This window comes from Dromiciops gliroides, chromosome 2 (assembly GCF_019393635.1).
Source record: "Dromiciops gliroides isolate mDroGli1 chromosome 2, mDroGli1.pri, whole genome shotgun sequence".
Classification (NCBI taxonomy): domain Eukaryota; kingdom Metazoa; phylum Chordata; class Mammalia; order Microbiotheria; family Microbiotheriidae; genus Dromiciops; species Dromiciops gliroides.
Window position 1 is genome coordinate 362,172,026 of NC_057862.1, and position 27,288 is coordinate 362,199,313.

Sequence of the window (27,288 nt, forward strand, 5' to 3'; positions counted from 1 at the left end):
GTTGCATTGTATTTTTATTTATTTTGTTAAGCATTTCCCATTTATTCTACTTCTGGCCTTGGGACTCTAGGATGTCTGCAGCCTTGGATATTATTGTTTCCTTGCTGTGTCCCTGGGGGACCAGAGGAAAGCAAGGTGTCTCAGGAGTTGCATAAGAAGCCAAATAAACAAATTCAAACTCCTAATCTAATAGAAGGGACCTAAGGCTAAGATATAAGGCCCCATAGCAAGGTGCTGCTCAAAGAATACACAGAGGCTTTCCTAAACAAAGAATCAAAGAAATTATTCAGGATTTCAAAGATGCTGTCACCCAAATCTGCAAAAAGTGCTCAATGAGATTGCCTGAAGCATCCCTAATACCCACTCTCTATTTTAACAGGAGACTTGTAAATCTGAAGCTCAGCTCAAGCATCACAGACTCAAGCTTCCATGAGAGTTGGGATAAAGAAAAAGTGCACTGGCCTTGGATTCAGGACTACCTGAGTTCAAATCTGGCCTCAGACACTTACTAGCTGTGTGGCCCTGGGCAAGTCACTTAACCCCCATTGCCCGCAAAAAAAAAGAAAAGAAAAGAAAAGAAAAAGTGGGCCCATAACAGAGTGAGTTCCCTGTTGCCTGTCAATTCCAACTCGAGGATTTGTCATTGATAGATTGGAGAAGGTGAAAGAAAATTGCATCCCACACTGGCATTGCCGGAGGAGGGAAAGGCAAAAACAGAGGGACAGGGCTGGAGTGTCATGGATAGAAGGGGAAATAGTAGATAAGGAAAGAAAGGTTGAGGTACCAAATTATAAAGAGCCTCAAATACCAAGTTAAGGAGTTTAGACTTTATTCAGTAGCAAATCAGGAAGTACTGGCAGTTCTGAGCATCAGTCTGCCATGAGGGCAGTGTGGGGAGTGAACTGCTGGGCTGTGGGAGCAGGGGCCAGCTGACTCTTCTGTGAAATAGGGACAGTGACCCCTAAGCAGCATCTCATAGGGCCGCCAGAAGTTCCCTTTAGTATCTAGTCTGGTGCTGGGCACACAGTAAGTGCTTAATAAATGGGTGCTTAATAAGTGGAGTGACATGATCTGTGCAAGTAAAGGCTAATCTGGCAGCACTTAAACATCAAAGAGGGGAGGGGCTGGAGGCAGCAAGGCCGGTAGTCCAGGCAGGCTGTCGTGAGGAATGCAGGGGATGGAGTCTAGAGGACAGCCCTCAGGGAGGTGGTGACTAGATGAAGGAGTTGAGGTGAAGGACAATGGTTTGAAGCAGGGCTAACTGGGTGCTAAACACAATAGACATGAGGGAGTCATAAGGTGGCTTGGGAGAAAGAAGACCTGCTTCAGATCCTATGAGTTAATGTTCCAGGACATCTAAATGGAGATACCTGGGACTGAGAAAATCTTAGACATGATTTAGACTCCGTGGGCTCTCCTCTGGGAACATGTGGACTCCTGGACACAACAAGTGGTCCCCCATCTCCATATACACATGACTCACCAACAGCATACTGTGATCTTTCTTTAGGTCCAACAAAATACAAATGATTTCAAATAATAAAGAAGCAAACTGAGCCCCAGAAGAGGTGAAAAAATGATCTCCCTATGTCTTCGCAGAGGTTACACATGTGGAATATTGCATATACTCACAGACTTGACTGATGTATTAATTTTGCTGAATTGCCTTTAAAATTTTTTTTCATTCTTTTATTGTAAGGAATAGCTTGCTGGGTAGAGGACAAAGGAGGGACCATAAAGGTGATTTTTAAAAGGTATCAATAAAGTTAGCATTTATGGAATACTTTAAGGTTTTATAGCACTTTACATGTATTAGTTAATTCATCCGATTCTCCCAAGAGATGCTTATTACTATCTCCATTTTAGCACAGAGAGCTTAAGTGACTTGCCCAGGGTCACAAAGCTAGTAAGTGTCATGAGGAATCACTGATGTAATACAATTCATTCGACCAGGCACTCACAAAACACAACTGAGTAAGTCCCAGGCATTTCTGGTAAAGAAGGGTAGGAGGGCAAAGGTGAGGAAGGTCATGAGCCACTTCCAGAACTCCAGAAGGAAATTCCCTTTTATTTCAAGGAAAGGAAAAATAGCTTTCTCCTAAAAAGATTGGGGGAGGTGCTCTGCTACATATTATCTTCTTCAAGTTTTGATCAGTCTGTTCTCTTTAGTTTTTACAAACTAAAAGTTATGATAAATGTATGGTGATTGCCTCAGTCAGTCAACATCCCTTTTTTGAAGAACCTACTCGGTGACAGGAGCTGTGCTAAGGAATACAAATACAAAAAATGAAGCCATTCCTTCTTTCAAGGGGTATGTAATCTACCCAGGGTGCACAGAGAGGAATGATGTTTTCCCCTAACACCTATTAATAAAGATTGGTTGAAGGGGCAGCTAGGTGGCGCAGTGGATAGAGCACCGGCCCTGGAGTCAGGAGTACCTGAGTTCAAATCCGGCCTCAGACACTTAACACTTACTAGCTGTGTGACCCTGGGCAAGTCACTTAACCCTCATTGCCTCACTAAAAAAAAAAAAAAAAAAGATTGGTTGAATACATACTATGCACCTAGAACTATGGTAGGGTCTGTGGTAGAACTGAAAGAACATTCAGGAACTTCTCTTCAGAAACTGCATAATTAATTGACATAAATGACACTTTGTTGTTGTTTAGTTATTTCAGTTGTAGAGACTTGTGAGTCCATTTGGGGTTTTACTGGAGTGGCTTGTTATTTCTTTCTCCAGCTCATTTTACAGATGAGGAAATTGAGGCAAACAGGGTTAAGTGACTTGTCCAGGATATCACAGCTAATAAGTGTCTGAGGACACTCCAGGCCTGGCATTCTATCCATTGACACCAAGCTAACCCACCTTTAACAACACTAACAGGTGTGAAACAACCAGGGAATTATTTCAGGCTAAACGATCTGATAATAATTATAAATGTAACAAAATTAACCCTATCATTGCAGAATATTTTAATGAAGTCTTAAAATCAGACACCTAATTGTATAATACTGGTGGAGTTTCACATGCTATTTTTAGTTCCCATTAAAAGAAATAAAATGATCTGTCTGAAAATGTAAGGAGTCTGAAATGCTATTAACTCTTTAGTCAGAGGTCATTTTTAAAGTCATCTTTGACTCATCCTTCTTCATTTGCTACAATGAATCATTAACCGCATCCCGTTAATTTTTCCTTTGAAATAGCTACTCATCCTTTACTTTCCATGCTGTCCATCTTCAGATTACTGACTGAGGAAGAGGAATTTGCTCTCCGCAGAGGGAAGTACTAGGATGAAAGAGGATTGAAGTTACAGGGAGGCAGATTTTTTGCTTAATATAAAGAACCTCCACATTTTGGGGGCAGCTCTTAATTATTAGGAATAGGTTGGTCTTGTCAGGTGGCAACTTTGTTTTTAGAAATGCTCAAGTAGAAGCTAACCAGCTAATACTTATATAGCATGCTAAGGTTTGCAGAGTGCTTCATATACGTTATTTCAGTCGATTCTCACAACAACCCTTTGAGGCAGGGACTAATAGGATGATGATTATGGTGATAGCCAACATTTATATAGTGCTTATTACGTGCCAGGCACTGTGCTAAATGCTTTATAATTATTATCTCATTTAATCTCTTAATAGCCCTGGGGGCTAGGTGCTATTATTATCCCCATTTTGAAGATGGGGAAACTGAGGCCGACTGAGGTGAAGTGACTTCCCTGTCTGTGTTCACACAGCTAGTAAGTGTCTGAAGCAGGGTTCAAACTCAGGTCCTTTCTGGCTCCAGACCCCAGTATTTTATTCATAACACAGGTAGTGTCAAACTCAAAAAGAAATGGGGGTGACTAAATGGGTTCTTAAAGATCGTTGAGGGCCTCATATTAACATTATCTTTGCTCTACTGCATTTTTATTTGTTTTGTTATGTTTCCCAATTACATTTTATTCTGGTTTGAGCAGCATTACCCTGCCCTAGCCTCTAGTAGGCTGGTGGCAGAGAGACAGCCTGGTATATAATAGGGGGAAAGCTCTGGATAAAAAACTTGCCTGACATTTACTAGTCACATAACCATGGACAAATCACTTAATTCTCTTGGCCTTTTTTTCATTACCTGTAAAGAGGGCTTCATTCTATCATAAACAATGGTTAAGGACCTACTATGTGCAAGGTATTTGAACTAAAGTCCTCGCTGCTTCAGAGAAGTAACATTGTGCTGGGGGATGTAACATGTCCACAGGAAAATAAATACAAGGTAACCTGAGGAGGCAGAAGAACCTCCCTAACAAACAGGATCATCACAAAAGGCTTCATAAAGCAGGTATCACCTGAGTTTCTCCTGAAAGGAGCCGGAATGTTCTAACAAATGGAGCTACAATCCACTATTGGTGGAGTTGTGAAAAGATCCAACCCTTCTGGAAAGCAATTTGGAACTATGCCCAAAGGGCTATAAAACTGCACACTCTTTGATCCAGCAACACCACTGCTAGGTTTATATCCCAAAGACATCCCCCAAAAGAGGAAAAGACCTATTTGTCCAAAAAAATTTATAGCAGCTCTTTTTGTGGTGGCTAAGAATTGGAAATCAAAGGATGGGAAATGGCTAAACAAGCTATAGTATATGATGGTGATGGAATATTATTGTGCTATAAGAAATGGCAAGCAGGATGATTTCAGAAAGGGCTGGAAAGACATGTATAAACTGATGTATAGTGAAGTGAGCAGAACCAAGGGAACACTGTGCACAGAGACAGCAATATTGTTTGATGAATTGTGAGTGACTTGACTATTCTCAACAATACAATGATCCAAGACAATCCCAAATATTATTGATGAAACATACTGTCTACCTCCAAAGAAAGAACTGATATTGATTGAACACAGACTGAAGCATGCTATTTTTCACTCTTTCATTTTTTTTCTTTTAATCAAGTTTTCTTGAACAAAATTACTAATATGGTAATGTTTTACACAACTGTACATGTATTACCCATATCTGATTGCTTGCTTACCCCTTCAGAGACAGGGGAGGGAGGGAAGGAGGGATAAAAATTGGAACCCAAAACTATAAATGAAAATGTTTATTACATTAAAAAAAAAAAGCAAAAAAGCTGAGCTACATTCAAGGCCCAAGTAGGTGACAGTTGGCAGGTCAGTTTGGTTGGGACATAGAGTGCATCAAAGGGAGTTATGTGGAACAGGCCTGGCAAAGGTAGCCAGAGACAGATTGTGGAGAGCTTTTAATCCTAGAATGAGGGGGGTTCTTAACTTTGTTGGGGGGGGGGTATGGAACCCTTGGGTAGTCTGGTGAAGCTGAGAGACCTGTACTTAGTATGATGTTTTTTAAATACATAGAATTACAAAGGAGACCCATTATACTGAAATAAATTTTTTCTCATCCAAATTCATGAACCCTCATTAGTTTAAGAGGTTTGTGAACCCCAGGTTAAGAAACCCTAATTTAGAGGCTTTCAAAAGATTTTTGGCACCTTCTTTAGAGCTCACTCCAGCCCTGGACAACTGAATGTTGGCTCAACTCCTAGGTGTGATAGGTACTGGACACAAAAGGCATTATTACTGAATGCTAACCTGTCTAAGGCTGTCTCTCAGCTCAATGGTAGCTTTAGAGTCTGGAGATGGGCTCAGATTTAAGAATAAAATCTGAAATTCACACCATTAAAAAACTATGGTGTCTTGGATATTTGGTGTGAGCTCATATGCACCCAGGAGTTTCCAAAGAGTCTAGTCCAGGCCATGAAGAACAAGAATTCTATGAGAGGAGCAGCTAGGTGGCACAGTGGATAGAGCACCGGCCCTGGAGTCAGGAGTACCTGAGTTCAAATCCGGCCTCAGACACATAACACTTATTAGCTGTGTGACCCTGGGCAAGTCACTTAACACCAGCTGCCTCACTTAAAAAAAAAAAAGAATGAAAGAATTCTATGAGAACAGGCCCCTAGTCAGTCATGGGATGAGTTAAGACTCATCAGCCAATCAATCACAGAGGTCAAAGATCCCAAATGTAGACCTTCAAAGGGTGAAGTCTTTTTTCCCTACCAACCATGACTTAGGATTCCTAAGAATCAAGAAAAGTTAACACAAGTCAGATATGGGGCTTTACTTGGACAAAAGTAGGAGCTGCTGCTCCTCCTACCCCAGGGGAGGGACCTGGAGATGTGAAGCATCTCCACCCTATTTATCTCTAGCCTTCCAGAGGCCTCAGGCAGCTGGACTGAAAATCTCATTTGGATACATAAATTTTGCAGGTGGACTGTTTTCCTTTTCCAGAATAAACCCTGATTTAACCTAGAATCACTCATCTGAAGAGGCACTTGTGTCCAAAGGCAGGAATTAAAATTGTGATCATTTTTTCTTGTCATTTTAAGTAAAGTTCTGAGGACTCAAAGAAATAGCACTAATTCAAATCAGTGCCACTTTAGTAGGGCTAATTCAGCAGTTGTTTGGATGACAGATTGGAGAGGATGATAATACAGTACCTTTACAGGGATCTGAATACCAAAAAAGAATGTCTGTGAAGCACTTAAAAGCTCTACTTGAATGTCGGTGATTGGTGATTACACAGCGGAAGGGCTTCCCTCCACTGGAGGGTGCAACTCTGATTTCTTCCCAATCTAGATTTACAGTGTTAGTTCATAACCTCAAACCTGGATTACCCCAATATTTCTTGACCGCCTTTCCTGGGGCAATTTGCTGTTAGGATTATTGATTTTTAACCTTCACTTTCATTATGCCACTGCCCTGTCCAAAGCTTTCAATGGTTCTGGATTTCCTACTCTTTCTTGCTTTCAAGGCCCTCCCATTATGTTTCCATCCTATTTCCTACAGTGCCCCAATAGTAGTCTAATGAAGCTTTTCTGTTTCTTGAGACATGCCATGCTTATCCCTATGCCTTCTTTTCCAGCTCTCTAAATCTTATGCACTCTTCAAAACTCAGTTTAAGTCCCATTTCCACCAAGAAGGCTCCTCTGACTTTTTTTTTTTTTTTGCGGGGCAATGGGGGGAGGGGGGGGGTTAAGTGACTTGCCCAGGGTCACACAGCTAGTAAGTGTCAAGTGTCTGAGGCCAGATTTGAACTAAGGTACTCCTGAATCCAAGGCTGGTGCTTTATCCACTGCGCCACCTAGCTGCCCTCCTCCTCTGACTTCTACAGATCATAGAACTGATCTCTCCTTTCCCTGAATTTCTATAGGACACAATTTGCCACTTAATTATATACTGTCTTATTCCAACAACCTCACCATCTTGATGCCTTACCAAAGTGTAGAGATGCTCCCCAGTTATGGAAGGCATAAGTTGTGACAAGTTAGGCATATTTTGTTTTTGTCTTGGTGTTGTTCTCAGTGTCTAATGGAGTGCCTGGTATACAGCAAGCGCTCACTAAATGCTTAATGACTGACTCAGACACTTTTGTGCTAAACCTTTGAAAGTCATGGTTGATTATCCTCTCTCTGACACTTTCTTCTTTCTAGTAGCGTTCTCCGATGTGACACTTCTCTATCCTGGTTCTTAGTTTACATGTCTGACCACTCCTTCTAGTCTCCTTTGCTGGATCTTTCCCCAGGTCATGGCTGTTAAGTAAGGGTGGATATGTCCCCCAGAACTCTGCCCTTGGCCCTCTTCTCTTCTCCCACTATGTTATTTTGTGCTTGGAGAATCTGATCACCTCCCAGGGTTTAAGTGATCATTTCTTTTTTTTCTTTTTTTGAAAGTATCTTTTTTCTTTCCTTTTTTTCAGGGCAATAGGGGTTAAGTGACTTGCCCAGGGTCACACAGCTAGTAAGTGTCTGAGGCTGGGTTTGAATTCAGGTCCTCCTGAATCCAAGGCTGGTGCCTTATCCACTGCACCACCTAGCTGCCCAGAGAGATCATTTCTATGCTGATGATTTTCAGCCTTAACCTCTCTCCCAACTTCCAGGTTTGTACTTCCAACTGCTGTTTAGCCCTCTCAGATACCTTCAACTCAACAAGTCCAAGCATGAACTCATTCTCTCTTCCCAAACCCTTTCCTCTTCCAAACTTCCCCATAACTGCTAAGAGCAACTACCATCCTCTCAGTCACCCAGGCTCACAACATAGGTGTTTATCAGCTCCTCACTCTATTTAGCCCTCCAGACAATCTATTGCAACAGTTTGTTGGTTTTTACCTTTTTCACATCTCTCCTTCTGTCCTCTGACAACGCGACCACCCTGGTAGAGACCTTTACCACCTCATACCTGGACTATTTATTGCAATAGCCTATTGGTTGGTCTCCCTGCCTCAAGTCTCTCCCCACTCCAATCCCCACTCCATTCCACTGTCAAATTAATCTTTCTAAGTCCAGAATTCAAATATAAAACCCTCTGGCATTTAAAGTTCTTGGCAACCTGGTCCCCTCCTACCTTTCCAGTCTTCTTATACCTCACTCCCCATGCCATGCTTTGCAATTCAGTGAAAATGGCTTCCTGGCTGTTCCTTGCACCAGACCTTGTATCTCCAAACTGTGCATCTTCACTGGTTGTTGCTCCATGCCTATAATATTCTCTCTCCTGGCTTCCTTTAAGTCCTAGCTAAAATTCTATCTTCTACAAGAAACTCTTTTTTCATCTTCTTTAATGAAAATGTCTTCCCTCTATTGATTATTTTTAATTTGTTCTACATATCTCTTATTTTTACATAGTTGTTTGCATACTGTTTTCCTCATTAGACTGTGAGTTCTTTGAAAACAAGGCTTGCCTTTTACTTTTCTTTGTATCCATATCACTTAGCACAATGCCTGGGACAAAGTAGGAGATAAATAAATGCTTACTGACTGAAAGCCATATTGAGTTAAATCTGGCTTTCAATATACAAAGCCAAAACTTTTATCAATCAACTCCCAAACAGCAACTAAGGGTATTAGCATTGTAAATATAAATTATCTTGTGAATATGACAGATATGATTTAATCACTAAAAATACAACAGGGACAGTTTACTCCTCCACTGGGGCAAAGGAAGCTCTTAAACAGTCGCAGCCTTTTAATGTTACAGCTAAAGTAAAGTGGAGATGATAACCCACTGGCTATTCCATTTGGAACTGCAAACAACAAATGCTCAGGATATTAGTGATAATGCTATTAGGACTAAACACGTATTTCGATGATGAGTTCATCTCTTGATTACAGTGAAAACTGAGTGGAAAGCTGAACGGCCATAGGCAAGGCATTAGATTTAACACAGGAACTGAATGTGAAGAAGGGAGGGGACAGAGGGAGGACAAGGGCAAGGGAGAAGCTCCAAAGGACAGGGAGGAGGGGAAATATGACTAACATCATTCAGGCTCTCTCTCCCTCATCCCTTTCACGCAGTGAAAAGAAGGGTTTGCAGTTCAGGAGGATCAGGCTCAGAGAAAGGCTTGGGGACATTTAAGTGAGACAGCAACCTGGTGTCCTGGAGTCAGGAGATCTGTTAGCGTCACAGCTGCAACACTTAGCGGCTATGTGATACCGAGCAAGTCAGGGAACCTTTCTCATCTGTACTATTTACCTCATAGGGCTGTTTTAGGGAAAGAGCTTTCCAAACTAAATTAAGCACTAGGTAGATAAAAGCTGCAAAGATGTTCTCAAAAGACAAATAAAGGTCCGAGGTCATTTTGGGAGGAAAAACATCCAAATATAATTAAATAGCTAGTCTGTGATGTGAATGAATAGAGCATTCTATCTGTAAATCTCCAATCATTTAAAGCAAGGTTTTCGCTAGATCTTCCAGTACAGTGTTCCAGTCCAGCACTGTGTTGAGGACAGAGTCCCCTACCCCCACTCCCATTCCATTAAAGTATGTTCTAGTCACAAACCTGTTTTATCACAGATTAGCCCAGAGAAAACCTAATCTACTGATAGGCATACCAGTAATCTTATTTCTATCCCTGGGGGCTTGGTGGGGGCAAACTGGAGGAAGACAGAAGTGGATCACTGTTCAGATGGAGCCTTCATCGGCCTATCACAAAGAGGGAAGCCAGCCCTGCAGAGTGGATGGAAGAGCAGTGAAGCCTCCACCAAAAATCCAACTAAATGGACTGGGAGGGGGAGGGGAGAAGTAATCTATTTTTAGGAATAAGAAGCAGATCAAAAGGAAAATAACAATCCTAGATTTAAGAGGAAGGGCTAAGTGGGAGTGGGGGGAATGGAACAACAAATTTGAGAAGGATAGACTAGTTTCACAATTCAACCCAATCTCTAATCTCATCTCTAGTCCCAGATATAAAGAATTCAAATTAGGAAAAACAACCCCTTAAACCTTACATAGAATTTTAATAAGAGTCAAAGGACAAAACACAGCTGGAGGAACTTTGGAGCTATAAAGTGTTATAACAGAATCCTAGAACTGGAAGGGGCCTTAGGGGCCACCCAATCCACACCCCACCCCACCCATTTTATAGACAAGGAAACTGAGGCTGGGAAAAGTTAAGCAACTTTTCAAGATCACACAAGTAGTAAAGGGCAGAGCTGAGATTTGAACCCAGTTCCTGATTCAAAATCTAGTGGTCTTGCCCACTTTACCAGTCTATGTAAATTAGAGCTACCATTATTCATTCTTTTAAAGGGCTGTGATAAAGTGGAAGGATTAAGGGACTCTAGCCAAGCCTTTTTCCTTATCTGTAAAATGGGAATAATCAACTCTGCCTAGCCTAGCTCAGAGCTGTTGACATTTAAATGAAACTTTGAAATTTGCTCTGCATTCCATAGGCAGTAAGTACAGCATTTGATCCTCACAACTATGTCAGGTAGGGCTCAAAGGGGTAGGGAGAGGACAGCAGGGGGAAGGGGAAGGGTCCCTTTACAGATGTTGAAACTGAAAAATTGGGAGGTTAAAGTGACTTGCCCAATGTCAACCAGGTGTTAAGTGGTCAGTTAGCAAGATCAGAACAACTCCATGATTTGAGCCGAGATCCCCCAACACCAAATCTAGATTTTTTTCTACTGGACCAAAACCCACACTATCTACTATACTATACTGTCTACTACTATGTCCAAGGAATAAAGAGGCCTTCAAGGAGCTCTGAGGACGCTCCAAGTGGGAGTACACAACACACATGCCAATGATTTTGCATTATCTGTGGTAGAAGAGCCAAGGTAGCATTCAGGGAATTCTCTAAAAAAAAAAAAAAACTAAAAAGGAAGATTATTGTGGAGGTGAGGAGTAAGGAGTTGGAAAAGACTTTGCTTAATAAAAACTATTAAATTGAAAGAAAGATATTCAGCAAGGGATGGACCAAAAAATTTTTCCAAGCAACCCTCAATCAAATGGACTAACATTGATTCCCTTAAACTAGATCGGCCATTTCCCAAGCTCGGTATAATTAGGAATGAGGAGATCTGAGTTCAAATAGCCATTTCCCACCCTTTAAGTAGTTGTGTGACTATGGGTATGCTGTTTAACTTCATCTCTGCGGACCTCAGTTTCCTCATCTGTAAATCAGACAAGTTCTCTTCCCTAATATAAGTTGTTGGGTGTTTTTTTTTTTAAATAACTAAGAAGGCGGGTTAGTAAACCTAAGGAAATACAATAGCATCAGGCATTTAAACATTTGTTGAACTGAAAAGAAATCAATCCGACAAGAACTGATTGAAACCAAAGGATTTCCTGATAACCTTCAGGAAATTCAATTAGCTGAACGTGATTCAATGAACTAGAACAAGCCATTCCCCAGGTTGGTACAAGGATAGCTCGGGATCGGAATCAGAAGACCGGTCCAGACTAGCCGAGCACCTAAGTCAGGTCACCTGCGAGCCTCAGTTATTTCCGGATAAAACGGGGCTCTTCTGGACCCGCAGGCACGCCAGGAGCTCGGGCCGGGCTGCCCCGCACAAGTCCGAGCCGCCGGGATTCCGGGCGGCCTCAGTCACGGCAGGAGCTGTCGGACCGGGGCCGGCTCAGCCAAGGTCGCTGGCTGAGCGGGGGCCTTAGCGTGCGCCGCCTCCCGAAGGGCCGACGAGCCCCAGACACACGGAGACACCTGGAGACCCCCGAACTCGGGGCTACTCTAGGTCTGGAAGGCGGGGGCGAGAGGCAGGCAGGGGCTATGGAACGCGGGTAGAGACACTCACCTGAGCGGACTGTACTTGTCAGTGCGGCAGCCGCAGCAGCAACAACAGCGGCGGCAGCAACAGCAACAACAGCAGCAGCAGGGCAGCGGCAACAGCGGCAGCGGAGACAGCGGCCGCAGCAGCTTCAACCGAGGGGGCGGGAATAGGTAAAGCAATGCGGCCGGGCGCAGGCGCAGAGCCAGTCGAAAGCAGTCAAACGCCTGCGCAGTCCGCTCCGAGCTTAGGGAACTACCAGGAAAAGGGAGGACGCTCTACGTAAAAGCGGGAGTCTCCACCTTGGTTGTAGTTTTTTATTCATTAACTAAGAACTCAGCGGCGCCGCCTAAGGGGGAGGTGGTGGGGGCGGGGCTTCGAGAGGGCCCACCCGAGGGCGGGGGGGGGGTGCAAGCTGCGGTGGGGCAAACCCTCGGGAAGAACAGTGCGAGGCTCCCTTCTGGCCTTGACGGTCATCTCCGCGGACGGCGCATGCGGCAGAAGGCGAGGAACCTGGGAGAAGGGGGCCAATCAGTCCAGGGGCCGGGGAGCGTAGGGCAAACAATTTACTCTGCCCTCACTTTCTGGGTAACAATCCAAATAACCGAATCAAATGACATTTTATCCATTACATTTTCCCTCTCCAACCAAAAAAGTTGCCCTTTTACAATATGGGGAAATGGAACGGAATTTCACAAGGTCGGCTTTAAAGCCAATTAAAGTGGAAGGCTAGAAATAGAGGAATACCAATCCCTACCTACCTTAGTTTTACAATCTCTATGCCTACTTAATCTATTTAAGGGTTGCTAACTGAGGAAAGCGATGTTCCTTTTTATTCCAGATGGATTAAGGAGAATGGCCAGGCTGCATGATAAAGGCTATCAGATTAGAAGTGATTAGAAGCCTGGAGACCCAGTTGAAATCCTGGTCCTACTAGTAATTTGCTATGACCTTGGGCCAAATGGTGGAGTGTTGCTAAAAGACTTTAGTCATGCCTAGTAGTCTGGAAGCAAATTACAGGCTACTTCATCACCAATGACTGACATGATGCAGTCTCTGCCACAACGTTTATAATAAAGATCTATATAATTCCAATCTTCTCAACAGCAAAATTAGGAGTATTCTGGTTCACTTTTTTTTTTTTAGTGAGGCAACTGGGGTTAAGTGACTTGCCCAGGGTCACACAGCTAGTAAGTGTTAAATGTCTGAAGCCGTATTTGAATTCAAGTACTCCTGAATCCAGGGCCGGTGCTCTATCCACTGCGCCACCTAGCTGCCCCGGTTTACTTTTTAAAGGTGAGAACACACTTCAACAGAATGATGTAATCACATGCAGTTCTTTATTGTACATTGTTTTAGAAAATAAAACCAAGGGTTTGTGGACATGGGTGGTGGGAGAGTGGGTAGTCAACATAAATATTAAGACAAACAAGGAATGGAGAAGTATATACATGGTAACTAATGTAATGAGACACAATTTAAAAGTAAATTATATATATCCTTCAAAGTCATTTCCTCAAGAAGCCACAGGTCTACTTTAGTGAAGCCATTAATCCAAACATGTTTAGAACTCCCTACAGAGCCATAAAAGAAAATACATATCATTACTTCGTAATCTCCCCATATTCTTTAACCTCTTTAAGTAGATAAGCAACTTTATTCACCAGATATTAATAACCTGGCCATTTCAAGGAGAAAAAGGGAACTGCCCTTTTAAGAACAACTTGTTGTCGCTGAGTAGAGATATATGTATAAATGTGTCATTTCCAAATCTAAATTCCAAAAATGTCTTGAGCAATGCCATCAGTGGAGTCTGTGTAAAGACTCTGAAGACAAAATTATAACTGAATATTCAGAGTACTTAAGTGCTGATGCCTGTTTTTAAAAAGTGTCACATTAATTTATGGTCACACTCCATAAAAGGCAGCAACTTCTCATCTTCAACCATCTGAACGACAATTTGGAGGAAATGTATGTAGACTGTGATCATTAGCAGAGAACATTAGTGTGTGAGAGATGGTTTTTGTAGTTGAGGTTCAAGAAGTTTTCTAATTGGTGAGGCTTCCAACTGCTGGGCAGTACTTTTTCCTGAGAAAACAAAGAGGAAAAAAAATTAGCCTTCAGAAAAGGTGGTGGTGGGGGGGGGAAAGACCTATTTCTTTTTTTTTTAGACAGGCTTAAAAATTCTTATTTTATTTAAAATTTTTTTTCCCAATTACATGTAAAGACATTTTTTTGTTCAATTTTTTCTCTCACCCTCCCTTCCCCACCCCCAAGCCAGCGAGCAATCTAATAATAGGTTATACATTACAATCATGTTAAACAAAGTTCCACATTAGTCGAATTGTAAGAGAAAAATTAGAACAAAAGAAAAAAACCACAAGAAAGAATAAACAACAACAAAAAAGCAACGACAAAAATGAAAATAGTGTGCTTCAATCTGCATTCAGACTCCACAATTCTTTTTCTGAACGTGGACAGCATTTTCCAACATGAGTCTTTTGGCATTGTCTTGGATCATTGTATTACTGAGAAGAGCTAAGTCTATCACAGTTGATCATCACACAATGTTGTTGATACTATGTACAATGTTCTCTTGGTTCTGCTCATTTCACTTAGCACCAAATCATCTAAGTCCAGGTTTTTCTGAAATTCAACTGCTTATCATTTCTTACAGCACATTTCCATTACATTCCCACACCACAAACTTGTTTGGCCATCCCCTCAATTTCCAATTCTTTGCTATCACAAAAAGAGCAGCTATAGGGGCAGCTAGGTGGTGCAGTAGATAAGAGCACTGGCCCTGGATTCAGGAGGACCTGAGTTCAAATCCGGCCTCAGACACTTGACACTTACTAGCTGTGTGACCCTGGACAAGTCACTTAACCCCAATCACCTCACTAAAAGTAACAATTTTTAAAAGAGCAGCTATAAATATTTTTGTACATACGGGTCCTTTCCTCTTTTTCATAATCTCTTTGGGATATAGACCTCGTAGTGGTACTGCTGGATCAAAGGGTATACAGTTTTATAGCCTTTTGGACATACCTCCAAATTGCTTTCCAGAATGGCTGGATCACTTTATAACTCCACCAACAGTGCATTAATGTTCCAATATTCCCACATCTCCAACATTCATCATTTTCCTTTTTTGTCATATTAGCCAATTGGATAGGTATGAGGTAGTACCACAGTACCACCTTATCAGTAGTGATTGAGAAAATTTTTTCATATGGCTGTAGATAGCTTTAATTTCTTCATCTGAAAACTGCCTGTTCATATCCTTTGACCAATTCTCAATTGGGAAATGAATTGTATTCCTATATATGGTTCAGTTCTCTATATATTTTAGTTATGAGGCTTTTATCAGAAATACTTGCTGTAAAAATTGTTTCCTGGGGCAGCTAGGTGGTGAAGTGGATAGAGCACTGGCCCTGGCTTCAGGAAGACCTGAGTTCAAATCCAACCTCAGACACTTAACACTTACTAGCTGTGTGACCCTGGGCAAGTCACTTAACTCCAATTGCCTCACCAAAAAAAAAAAAGTTTCCCAGTTTTTCGCTTTCCTTCTAATCTTGTTGGCATTGATTTTGTTTGTACAAAACCTTTTTAATTTAACGTAGTCAAAATGATTCACGCTGTATTTCATAATGTTCTCTATCTCAACTTTGGTCATAAATTCTTCTCTTCTGCATAGATCTGACAAGTAAACTATTCATTCCTTCCTTTTCTAATTTGCCTATGGTATCACCCTGTATGTCTAGATCTTGTATCCATTTTGACTTTACTTTGGTGTATGGTATAAGATGTTGGTCTATGCCTAGTTTCTGCCATACTATTATCCAGTTATCCCAGAAGTTTTTGTCAAATAGTGAGGTCTTATCCCGGAGGCTAGAGTCTTTGGGTTTATCAAACAGGAGATTGCTATATTCATTTACTGCTGTTTTTTGTGTGCCTAATCTATTCTGCTGCTCTATTTCTTAGCCAATACCAAATAGTTTTGATGGTTGCTGCTTTATAATATAGTTATAGATCTGGTACAGCTAGGCTACCTTCCTTTGCTTTCCTCCCACCCCCCAACAAATCCCTTGATATTCTTGACCTTTTGTTCTTCCATATGAATTTTGTTACTATTTTTTTCTAGCTCTATGAAATATTTTTGGTAGTTTGATTGGAATAAGCACTGAATAAGTAAATTAATTTAGATAGAATTGTCATTGTTATTATTTCCCCATTTGTTTAGATCTGATTTTATTTGTGTGAGAAGTGTTTTGTAATTGTGTTCATATAGTTTCTGGGTTTGCCATGGAAGGTAGTCTCCCAAATATTTTATATTGTTTACAGTTATCTTAAATGTAATTTCTCTTTCTATCGCTGCTAGATTTTGTTGGTCATATATAGAAATGCAGATGATTTATAAACGATTTCTTTTTTGACAAGAATTTTAACTACTACATAAGGATGCACAATTGCACTAAATTACCAGTCCTCTATAATATATTTAGAGTTTTTCACCAAAGAATGGGTATTAGGAAGAAGGCAGAAGATAAGCCTACAATCTTCTCAGACAGGGGTTGTTAATCTGAGGTCCCCAGACCTCCAAGGGATCCTTTAATTTATTTCAGGGAATCCATGAATCCAGGAAAATAATTACATCCTTATTTTTCACTTTCCTTTGGCTACTTCTGTAATTCTGTATTTCTATATTTCATATTTAAAAACATTCTTTTGAGAAGGTATCGAACCCACAGGCTTCACCAACCACAGTGGTCCATAACACAAAAGAATTTTAAAAAACCCATGGCCTAGTAACATAGTATCTGAAGGAAAATTTGAATCCAATGGGGTGAGGGTAGGAATCTATCTTAAGAGAAAACAACACTTAACCCCCATTGTCCCCCCCCAAAAAAGAGAAAACAAATTTTCTTTACTCTTTTCAAATGGTGACTGCTTCTCTTACCAAGTTGCATTGACACCTTCTTGAAGAATTGGGTAGTATCTTCCATAAAAGAATACAACAGCTTTATTGATCCTTGTAATTCATCCAGCTATAAACAAAAAAGTTTCAGTGAACTTCTAGCCTGATAGAAAAGTCCATTCATTCAGTCTCACTTTCAATTGACTTTGATGGATAATAGGATAATCTGAATTCCAGAATTCTGTAGCACAGTATAAGAGATGAGTCTCAGTTGTCTCTCTCTTTACATATAATGATTTTAGTCTGTAAAGATGTAGTTTCTGCATCCCAAGAATGCATAGGAGAAAGGTTAGTTGTTCTAAGAAGAGAAAGTATGAGCTATTTTTACTCCGAATAGAATTTTATTTTCCAAAATATATGTAAAAACAAATTTTGACATCAATTTTTAAAAACTTTGTGTTCCAACTTCTCTTCTTCCCTCCCTTCCCACCCTCCACCCACAAGAACTCAAGCAATTCCAAATAAGTTATACATGAGTAGTCATGGAAAACATTCCCACATTAGCTAGGTTGTGAGAGAAAACAGTCAAAAAACAAAACTTCTGATTAAGGAATTGTCAAAACCAAAATTTTTTTTTTAATTTGTTTCCATTTGTTTTCAGATACTATCAGTTCTTTCTCTGTAGATGGACTGCAATTTTCATAAGTCCTTCAGGGTTATATTGGATTATTGCCTTGCTGAAAATAACCACATGCTTCCCAGCAGATCATCTTACACTATTGCTGTTATTTTGTATACAGTACATTTCACTCTGCTTCAGTTCACATAGGTCCTTCCAGGTTTTTCTGATAGTATCCTGTTCATCATAACCTGTATATAGTACCTTAAACTTGACAAAGCATTTTCTTCATATTAGCCCAGCAAAATAGGTACCATACGTTTTGCCATTATAATCAATCATCATAACTATTTCCCTCCATCCTATTCCCTTCCAATGATATTTACTCTATTTTCTATCTTCTTTTAACCTATTCCTCCTCAAAAGTGTTTTACTTCTGACTATCCCCTCCCCTACTCTGCACTCCCTTTTTTCACCCTTCCCTCCTTAATTATAGGCTGTTTTTTTAGGAAAAGGCAATTTTCCAACTCTCAGCACTCTTTCATGGGCAATGGTAAACTCTGTATTTGGGAGATGAATGGGTAGTCCTGTAGGAATGTTCTAATTTTAAGTGACATGAGTTGAAGATCTGTTGTTATCTCCCAACAACTCCTCCTGCAGTCTCTCCCTCCATTAAGCAACTTTTACTCTTAGTGCCAAGCCTTTAGGGAAATCTTAGGACCTCTGGCTCTACAGTGGTTAGCTTAATGATATACTTTAATTAGGCTTCCTGACTTAACAGAAAGATCCTCCAGATTATGTTAATGATTTTCAAATAAGAGACCTTTTGAAGTCCAGGCAGTTTCAGGTTAACCCCACCTATACAACAGGGAAGGTTGTATTTTGGGGGTAGAAGGAAACTAGATACTGGTAACCTGAGGTTAGATCTCTGATGCAAAGATAATATAGAAATGCATTTAACACCTCACTTATTCTAGAATGGTTAGATAACATGAAATCAAACCTTCTTGACCTTGCTTTTTAAAACTACATCCATACTAGATAATTTAGAATTCTTTTCAAAAGGTTAAAGCCCTCAGCCAGAAAAGCTAACAAATGCAACCAATCATGTAAACTTAGCTAAAAAAAACCCATTAAAGTGAATCATATCTGAGATCAAAACAGGTGGCTGCCACTTTGCCTCTTAGGTTGAGCTGTATGTACTCAGATTATATCCCCTCACACACTGATTCCTCCAAAGTTCCAGCAGGAAACAAACTAGCAGAGTGACAGAACTCAATCCTGGATTTACTTGCTGTTTCCCATGAGAATGTAAGTTCTTTGGGAACCGGGATTGTTTCATTCTTTGTATTTATATCTCCAGAGCCTAGTACAGCATCTGACTGTAAATAAATGCTTCTTTGATTGACTGAAGTAAATAGGAGTCAACTCACCACCATCTCCATGCAGTTAAAAACCTCATTCTGGCTGTCTAATATTTTCTGGTAGTCAGGTTTTGCACTAAGAATTTCACGTTGTGAAGACTGAAGATACAGAGCAGGGTCCAGTTCTACATCAGTAATTTTGGCTTCCTCTAACATCCTTGAAAAATAAATAAAATGCTTATAAGTACCAAGTGATTACTGAATACAATATTTCTCCATACTACATGTAAAAGCCTCCTTTAGCATACTAAATTGGAAACTGAAATCTTTTCTTCCCATCCTACCCAAAGGGCTTCCTAATTAACAAAAAGATGCTTCTGCTTATGTTGATGCTTTTCAACTGAGACCTATCTAAGTTTAATAGCTTAAAGTTAGCCTGCTCTACACAACAGGGAAAGCTGTATTTTTTTGGGCAGAAGGAAGCTATAAGGTATTATTAAGGTTGGATCTTTTTTTTTTTTTTGGCGCTAGAGGAATATAAAAATGCATTAACAGCTCATTTATTCTAGAATGGTTAGGTAGGATATAAAATTCTAACTAATCTGTTTTCATCTTTTTTTTTTTTAGCTTTTAACTTTAACACCCTTACTAAGCACCTTCCAGTGGCTGCACAAGAGAAGCAACTGAGGTAGCAGGAGCCTACAAGACTTAAGAAATCAGTGCTTTCTGTCCTCAATGTGCACCATATCTCAATGCCTCTAGTGGGTCAGCACTAGGATTGCAAGAGATAGAGCTGCCATCCTTTCCCTAGGAACTGGAAAGGTAGGTAATGGTTAAGAATACAGAATTCTTTGGTCAGTGACCACAACTAGTTTCTTCTTTCCCACAAAGAAGGGGCAACATCAAAGGTAGCTAATATATAGTATCTCAAAGATCTCTAAGAACTTTCCTAGAGTTTTAACACCCAATTTGTACTAATGGCAAAAGAAGAAAAAGAAAAAAAAAGGTTAATAAAATTCCCATGGGGAAAAAGCAGCTTCTTATTTTGATGACAGAGATTTAACCTGGCTGTCTCTTCAGCTACTTTCTGGTGATGCAGTAATAGTTGATCCCAATTCGTACACTCCAAAGAAAGCCTGTAGAATTAAGGAAATGCATACATCATGGCTGTTAGGTCAGGGTTCCATTTAGTATGATGTCCATAAAAAATGTCAATGAAACAGAAGAGCTTCTAGGATTATGAGAAGATATGCAACAAATTTAGCTAACATAGATTAAAAAAAAAAAAGATTTTTCCATTAACAAAAATCTACCTTCTCTTTTTCCCACCTCCCAACTGAAAAAAAAATGGGCATTTTCTTTGAGTTTAATGAACACTTTTATTTCCTGATCTTCATTCTATGGAATCAGCTATCAAGACATTCCAGTACATTTTGAAAAGGAGACTTCTAACTCCTAGTACCAATTTCCTTTAAGAACCCACATTTCTTTTTTTTGTGTTTTTTGTAGGGCAGTGAGGGTTAAGTGACTTGCCCAGTCACACAGCTATTAAGTGTCAAGTGTCTGAGGCCGGATTTGAACTCAGGTCCTCCTGAATCTAGGGCTGGTGCTTTATCCACTGCACCACCTAGCTGCCCCTTCCACATTTCTTTTCAAATTAATTTTTTTCAGGTTTAGTTGGGATCAAACATATAGCCCAATCATTACCCACTTACCTGGCTATATATTCTTTTATTTCTGCCATTGATGCTTCCAAGGCAATATCTGTTGACTGACTGAAACAGAGGATTATAGGATTACTCTCAAGAAGCATCTGATGTTAATAGTATCATGCCTATAATAGTCTAAATATTCTTTGGACATGCAAAAATATTCAGAACCCAGGCCCTTTCATAATATCCACACTATAGCTGAAACAGTTTTGCTGTCTCTAGCCTTTTCCACCTAATTCATGCTATGCACCACCACCACATTAATTTTCCTAAAATATTTCCACTGAACTATTACTGTTAAAAAAAAACAACAACAAAAAACCCAACCCAAACCCAAACCACAACCCTCAAGTAATTCCCTGCTACCTAAAAGTTCAAAATTGGCCTACCATTCAAGGCCTTTCCAAGCCTGGTACATTTACCTTTCAAGCCTCATCTCCCATTACAGCTTTACATAAATCATGTAATTTAGCCAAACACCCCTTCTACTTTATTATTATTTTTAAAATTTTGAACCAAACCCCCCAAAATGGGTATTCTCATATACACAGAATACAAAGAAGAGACTGCATACAAAACCATGAATTTCCATTTCATGTTACTTAAAAAAACTACGTAACAAATCACACACATGATTTTCAAAACTGTCCTGACTTATTTGTGCTTCATTCTCAACTTTCTTCTCTTCTGTTCATTTAAAAATTGTTTCAATGGATCATTTTCCCCTTGATATCTCTATTGTTAAAGCCTCCAAGTTACTTAAATTACTTAAGAAAAAAGAAAACAAACCTAAAACAATCCTTGTAAGAAATAAGTATAGAAATCTACTCAATGGCCATGTCTAATAATGATCTCTCTGTACACTGACATCCATCACCATTTAGTCAGGAGGTGGTTAGTATGTTGTACCACAAGTCCTCTGGGTATATGGTTGTTCAGTGCTCTGATCAGAGGTCTTAAGTCTTTCAAAGTTGTTCTTTCTTATGTTCATATACCACAATTTGCTTAGCCATTCCCTAATTTTAAAAAATCATTTTTTTTTCAATTAGCCAAAATCTACCTCCAACTGAAAAATAAAGAAAAAATAACCTTTGTAACAAATATGTATAATCAAGCAAAACATTTTCTGACACTGGTCACGTCCAAAAAAAAAGTCTCTGTGTTCTGTATTCTGCACTCTGATTTCATCGCCTCTCTGTCAGAAAGGGGTAACACATTTCATTATGATTCCACTGAAACTGTATTTGGTCACTGTGTTGATCGCAGTTCTAGTTTAAAAGGTTACACATTCAAAGGACATTTATTAGTTGGATAAATAATTTGCCAAATAAATCTCAAAAAATCAATCTGAAGATTTTGCCATCAACCCTTCCCATTTTATAGAGGAGCAAATGAGTCAGCTAACAAATACCTGAGCATCTGTTATATATATAAGGCATCATACTAAGTGTACTAGGAGATACAAAGAAGTATAAAACAGTAAAAACATTTGGAGTAAAAGCATATGCAGATGAAAAGAAAACTAATTTTACAAGGTAATATATATTTCAGTTTTGATAATAAATGTTACAGGACTGCAGAATAAGGAGGGATCTCTTCCAGTTGAATACAGATCAGAAAGGCTTTTCATAGAGGGGGTAGGATTTGAACTGGGCCTTGAAAAATAATTAAGACCGATAAATGAGAAACAGTGAACGAAGACATGAAGGCTAAAAAATGAACTGTTGGCCTCTCTGGCCAAAGGCAGCAAGAGCAAGGAGCTCTCCCAAGAAAACCCAGAGAGTAGCAACAACTAATGTGAGTACAGATTGGACCAGGACATCTCAGGTCTCTGAGGTTCTTAGTATTCTACTGAGATTCTATAGTCTTGAAAATCCAGTGTTGACTTTCAGAGATCTGGGAGGGATAAAAGAGGGGAAGGCCCCAGGAGATAGAAGTTAGAACTGAATCCTAGAAGACATTAGGATGAGAATGACTACAGCTGAACACATAACCATAATGCAACAGGAGGTGGAGCCTGGCTTTGACAGAAATCCCCAATTCAGGAATTAAGCTGAAGAAATGAGTAAACCAGAGAAGACAGTGGCCAGTATTAAAAATTACTGCAAAGGGGCAGCTAGGTGGCACAGTGGATAGAGCACTGGCCCTGGATTCAGGAGGACCTGAGTTCAAATCCGGCATCAGATACTAAATACACTTACTAGCTGTGTGACCCTGGGCAAGTCACTTAACCCCAATTGCCTCACCTCCGCCCCCCAAAATGACTGCAAATCTAGGAATCCCCCCAAAGAAAGAAAGCATAACTCTATAACAACCACAAGCAGAGACCCAAAAGAAAAAAAAAACAGATTTTCCACAAGCACTACTTGAATACTTAGAAGAGATAAGCCAAGAGATAAAACACGAAATAAAAAGCTCTGGAGAAAAGAACTGGAAGGAGAATCAATAGCTTAGAAAACTGTAAACATCCAAACAACCAACTCCCTCCAAACTAGAATAGAACAAACAAATCGTGACTCCATAAGATGGCAAGAAATATTTAAATAAAATCAAAAGATTGAAAGAATATAAGAAAATTTTTTAAAAAATGATTTCATGGTCCTCATTCCTGTCTGCATGTATCCCAGGAAAGAAGCAAGAACTGAAGAAAACTATCAGTGAAGAATGAGGCCATAGGCCTTTTATCTCCCTATTAAGGAGACACACTTATAGTGTGTCTGATGAGTACATGGCCATGCTGTTGTTTCTGTTTCTCTTGGGTCTATCTTTTCCTGTTTTAAATAAATAAAAGAGATTGATGATGACTAAGTCCTGTGAACTTCAAAAGGTTAGGAGCACTAACCATCAGAATTCTTCTCAATAAGCATGGCCCCAAAGAAGAGATATAAAAAGGTACTTCCATCCACTTCTTTGTAGAGGAGGGAGTAACTATAGATACAGAACACTGCACAGGTCAGATTTTTCAAATGGTTGGATAGGTTTGCTGAACCTTTTTCCTCTGCTTCTCTTTTTTATTCTATAAGAAATGACTCCCTGGGAAAGGAAGAGATTTATGGGTAATGTAATTTGAAAAAAAATCAATAAATTTTTATTTTTTAAATTATATATACACACAGACTAAATTATTTATCTACATGATACATCCTCTTCTGTCTCTGAATTACTCAGTTGCAACTTCAAATTAAAAGACATCAGAAAGCTAGAACTTCCCCATTTTTTCATGACTATGCCAACTTTATGTGATTAAAACAAAGTATATATTTTTTCAGGTTGGTAACTTGGGGAGGGGAGATTGAATTAGGACGGTCAATATGGCATAGTAGAAAGCACAATGGTCTCAGAGCCAGGATATTTAGGTTTGAACCTCAGCTATGTGACAGTGTGTGATGTTAGGTAAGTTACTTTGTCTTTGTTGGGCTTTAGCAAACTCATCTTTAAACTGGGATATAATATTTGCCCTATGTCATAGGCTTGTCATATGGATTAAATAAGACAGCAGATGGGGAGGAGGAACATGGCAATGCATATCTATATCCAGTTTGGGCTTTGGTAATGTTAGTTAAAATTTTTAAACACTTGACAAATGTCCTAGAGTCTGTGGATTCATGTTAATCTTCATGACTGACAAGAAAAAAGATAACTATTCAAAAATATACACACTTTTGTTCAAATTATAACTTCTTAAGAACAAGGGAAGTTATTATTACCCTTTTGATTCTTCAGAGCATTTTTGTAAGGTCCCATCATCTTCAAGTCTGTTTGTATAATGCTTGAATTCTTCAGAAATTGAAGATACTAGAAGGAAGAAATGGAAATGTAGAGAAATGAAGGTAGATTTAAATTGTATATACATTTGACAAAGATCTTACACACTAAATACTGAGGGTATCAGAACTAGAATCCTTCAATACATTCTCCAGCTCAGCACTCAATAAACATTTATTAAGCATCTCCTGTGGGGCTGGCACTAGGTAGTATGGTGGACAGAGCTTGGAATTAGGAAGACCTGAATTCCAATCGAACCTCAGACACTGACTAGCTGTATGATGCTGGGCAAATCATAGAAAGAAGTCTCAGTTTCCTCTGCTGTAAAATGGGAATAACAATTGCACATACCTCCCACTGTTGTGAGGATCCAATGAGTTAATATTTATAAAGTATCTGGTACACAGTTGGAAATTAATAAATGCTTATTTCCTTCCTGGCACTGTGCTAAGTGCTAAGGACAAAAAGACACCAGTTTTTGCCTTTCAGGAACTTACATTCTGTTGGGGGTAACAACATATACATAGAAAATTAAATGCAAAATAAGCTTTAATAGCTTAAATTGCATTAAGACTTTTGGGATACCCTATATAGAGAAGTAACTTCCAGGGAGATAGTATACTTTGACGTTATTAGGATATGCTTCAAGTAGTTGGCAACAGGTGAATTGAGCTTTTAAGAAAGATAGGGGCAGGGGGCGGCTAGGTGGCGCAGTGGATAAAGCACCAGCCCTGGAGTCAGGAGTACCTGAGTTCAAATCTGGCCTCAGACACTTGACACTTACTAGCTGTGTGACCCTGGGCAAGTCACTTGACCCCCATTGCCCCGCAAAAAAAACAACAAACAAACAAACAAACAAAAAAAGAAAGATGGGGCAAAGTGGATAGAGCACCAGCCCTGGATTCAGGAGGACCTGAGTTCAAATTCAGCCTCAGACACTTGATACTTATTAGCTGTGTGACCCTGGGGAAGTCACTTAACCCTCACTGCCCCACCAAAAAAAAAAAAAAAAAAAGGAATTCTATCAAGCACAATTGAAGAGGGAAAAACATTTCAGATTTGGCAAGAACCTGTACAAAGTCATGGAGATGGAAGATTATGTGTTGTGTAAAGGAAACAACAAGTAGATCAGTTGGGCTAAAAAGCAATCAATTGAATCAATAACATTTATAAGGGCCTATTATGTACCAGGCTCTGTGCTTAGAATTGGGAATATAAAAGGAGGTAAAAGTTAGTGCTTGCTGTCAAGGCGTTCAATCTAAAGGGAGACAACATGCCAACAAATATATACAAACTATACAGAAGATAAACAGGAAATAATTAAGAAGGAGAAGGCCCTAGAATTAAGAGGGGTTGGGTAAGTCTTCCCATAAAAGATGAGATTTTAACTAGGACTTAAAGGAAGCCAGAGAGGTCAGCAGGCAGAATTAAGGAGGAAGAGCAGAAGGAGATAGAAAATGTCTGGAGCCAAGAAATGGATCGTCTTATTTGTAGAACAGCCAGAAGGCCAGTATCACTGTATTGAAGAATACATATCTGGGAATAAAGTGTAAGAAGACTGGAAAGGTAGGAGGGGCTAGGTTGTGAAGGGTCTTGAATAGGAAAGAACATTTTGTAATTGATCCTGGAGGAGATGGGGGCTATTGGATTTTACTGAATAGGGGGTAAACGAGGTGTAAGCTGAGCTTTAGGAAAAGCACTTTAGTGACTGAATGGAGGACAGATTGGAGTGGGGAAAGATCTAAAGCAGGTTCACCCACCAGCAGGTATTGTCCAAGCATAAGGAGATGAGGGCCTGCACTAGAGGTGTGGCAGTGTCTGAGGAGAAAAGTGGGTACCAGAGATACTGCAAAGGTGAAATCGACAAGCCTTGGCAACAGCTTGTATATGGGAGGAGGGTGTGTGTGAGAGATAGTGAGGAATCCAGTATGACTCCTAGGTTGTGAGCCTGAGAGCATGGGGTTGCCCTCTACAGTAATAGGGAAGGTAAGAGCAGGGAGAGTTTAGGTGGATAGATAATGAGTTCAGTTTTGGACATATTGAGTTTAAGATGTCTACTGGACATCCAGTCTGAGATATTTGAAAAGCAGGTGGAGATGAAAGACTGGAAGTAAGCAGACAGGTTGGGACAAGATAGGTAGATTTGAGACTTATCAGTTTAGAGATGGTAATGGAAATTGATGAGATCACCAAGTAAAGTAGTAGAAGGGAGAAGAAAAAAGGGTCTAAAACAATCAGTGTGTGAAGGAGAAAAATGTGCAGTAAGCCTAAAAAGGCAGGCAAAAGCTACAAAGAAGAGTATCTTTTATCATGGAGGCAAGGGGGAGCCACTAGAAGCTCCTGAATTAGGTGACAGCTAGACCTGGGCTTTGGGAATATCGATTTGGCAGTTGCTGAAAACAGATAGGAGAGGGGACTGACTGAAAAGCAAGAAAGCCAATTAGATTAGTGCAATAGTCTAGTCCAGAGGCAATAAGAGACTGAGCGAAGGGTATGGATGAAAGAGATATTGCAGAAGCAGAATCTCTAAGACTTAGTAACTGGTTGGATAGAAGGATTGAGACTAGTTTTAAGTGAATGCAAGATTACAAACCTGGGTGATTGGAAGAATGGTGTTGCTCTTAGTAAAAACAGGGTTATTAGTTAGAAGGGAAGGTTTTGAGGGAAAGCTAATGAGTTCTGTTTTGGTCAAGTTACTTTTGAGATGTCTACAGGATCTCCAATTAGGGATTTTCAATATGAAGTTGGTGATTCAAAATTCAGTGGCAAAAGAGAGAGAATGTGGCTGGATATATAGACCTGGGAATCAACTGCATAGAAGTGATGGTGGGGCAGCTAGGTGGCACAGTGGATAGAG

The 27,288-nt window shown here is 39.9% G+C and overlaps 2 protein-coding genes across 5 annotated transcripts in view; both read right to left on the reverse strand.

The window, feature by feature from the left end:
• The window catches only part of NDRG3 (NDRG family member 3), a 73,206-nt gene extending 60,960 nt beyond the window's left edge, over nucleotides 1-12,246 (reverse strand). For all 3 annotated transcript variants that reach the window (XM_043984771.1, XM_043984772.1, XM_043984770.1), the window contains exon 1: nucleotides 12,081-12,246. The gene's annotated coding sequence lies outside the window, so the exon portion shown is untranslated. The remainder of the gene's footprint in view (nucleotides 1-12,080) is intronic.
• Nucleotides 12,247-13,374: 1,128 nt separating this feature from the next.
• The window catches only part of DSN1 (DSN1 component of MIS12 kinetochore complex), a 35,444-nt gene continuing 21,530 nt past the window's right edge, over nucleotides 13,375-27,288 (reverse strand). For both annotated transcript variants that reach the window (XM_043989425.1, XM_043989424.1), the window contains 6 exons: nucleotides 24,374-24,461; nucleotides 20,670-20,729; nucleotides 20,019-20,090; nucleotides 19,024-19,171; nucleotides 17,014-17,101; nucleotides 13,375-14,141 (listed from right to left, as the gene is read on the reverse strand). In XM_043989425.1, coding sequence (XP_043845360.1) covers nucleotides 14,056-14,141; nucleotides 17,014-17,101; nucleotides 19,024-19,171; nucleotides 20,019-20,090; nucleotides 20,670-20,729; nucleotides 24,374-24,461 — 542 coding nt within the window. In that variant the 3' untranslated portion in view covers nucleotides 13,375-14,055. The remainder of the gene's footprint in view (nucleotides 14,142-17,013; nucleotides 17,102-19,023; nucleotides 19,172-20,018; nucleotides 20,091-20,669; nucleotides 20,730-24,373; nucleotides 24,462-27,288) is intronic.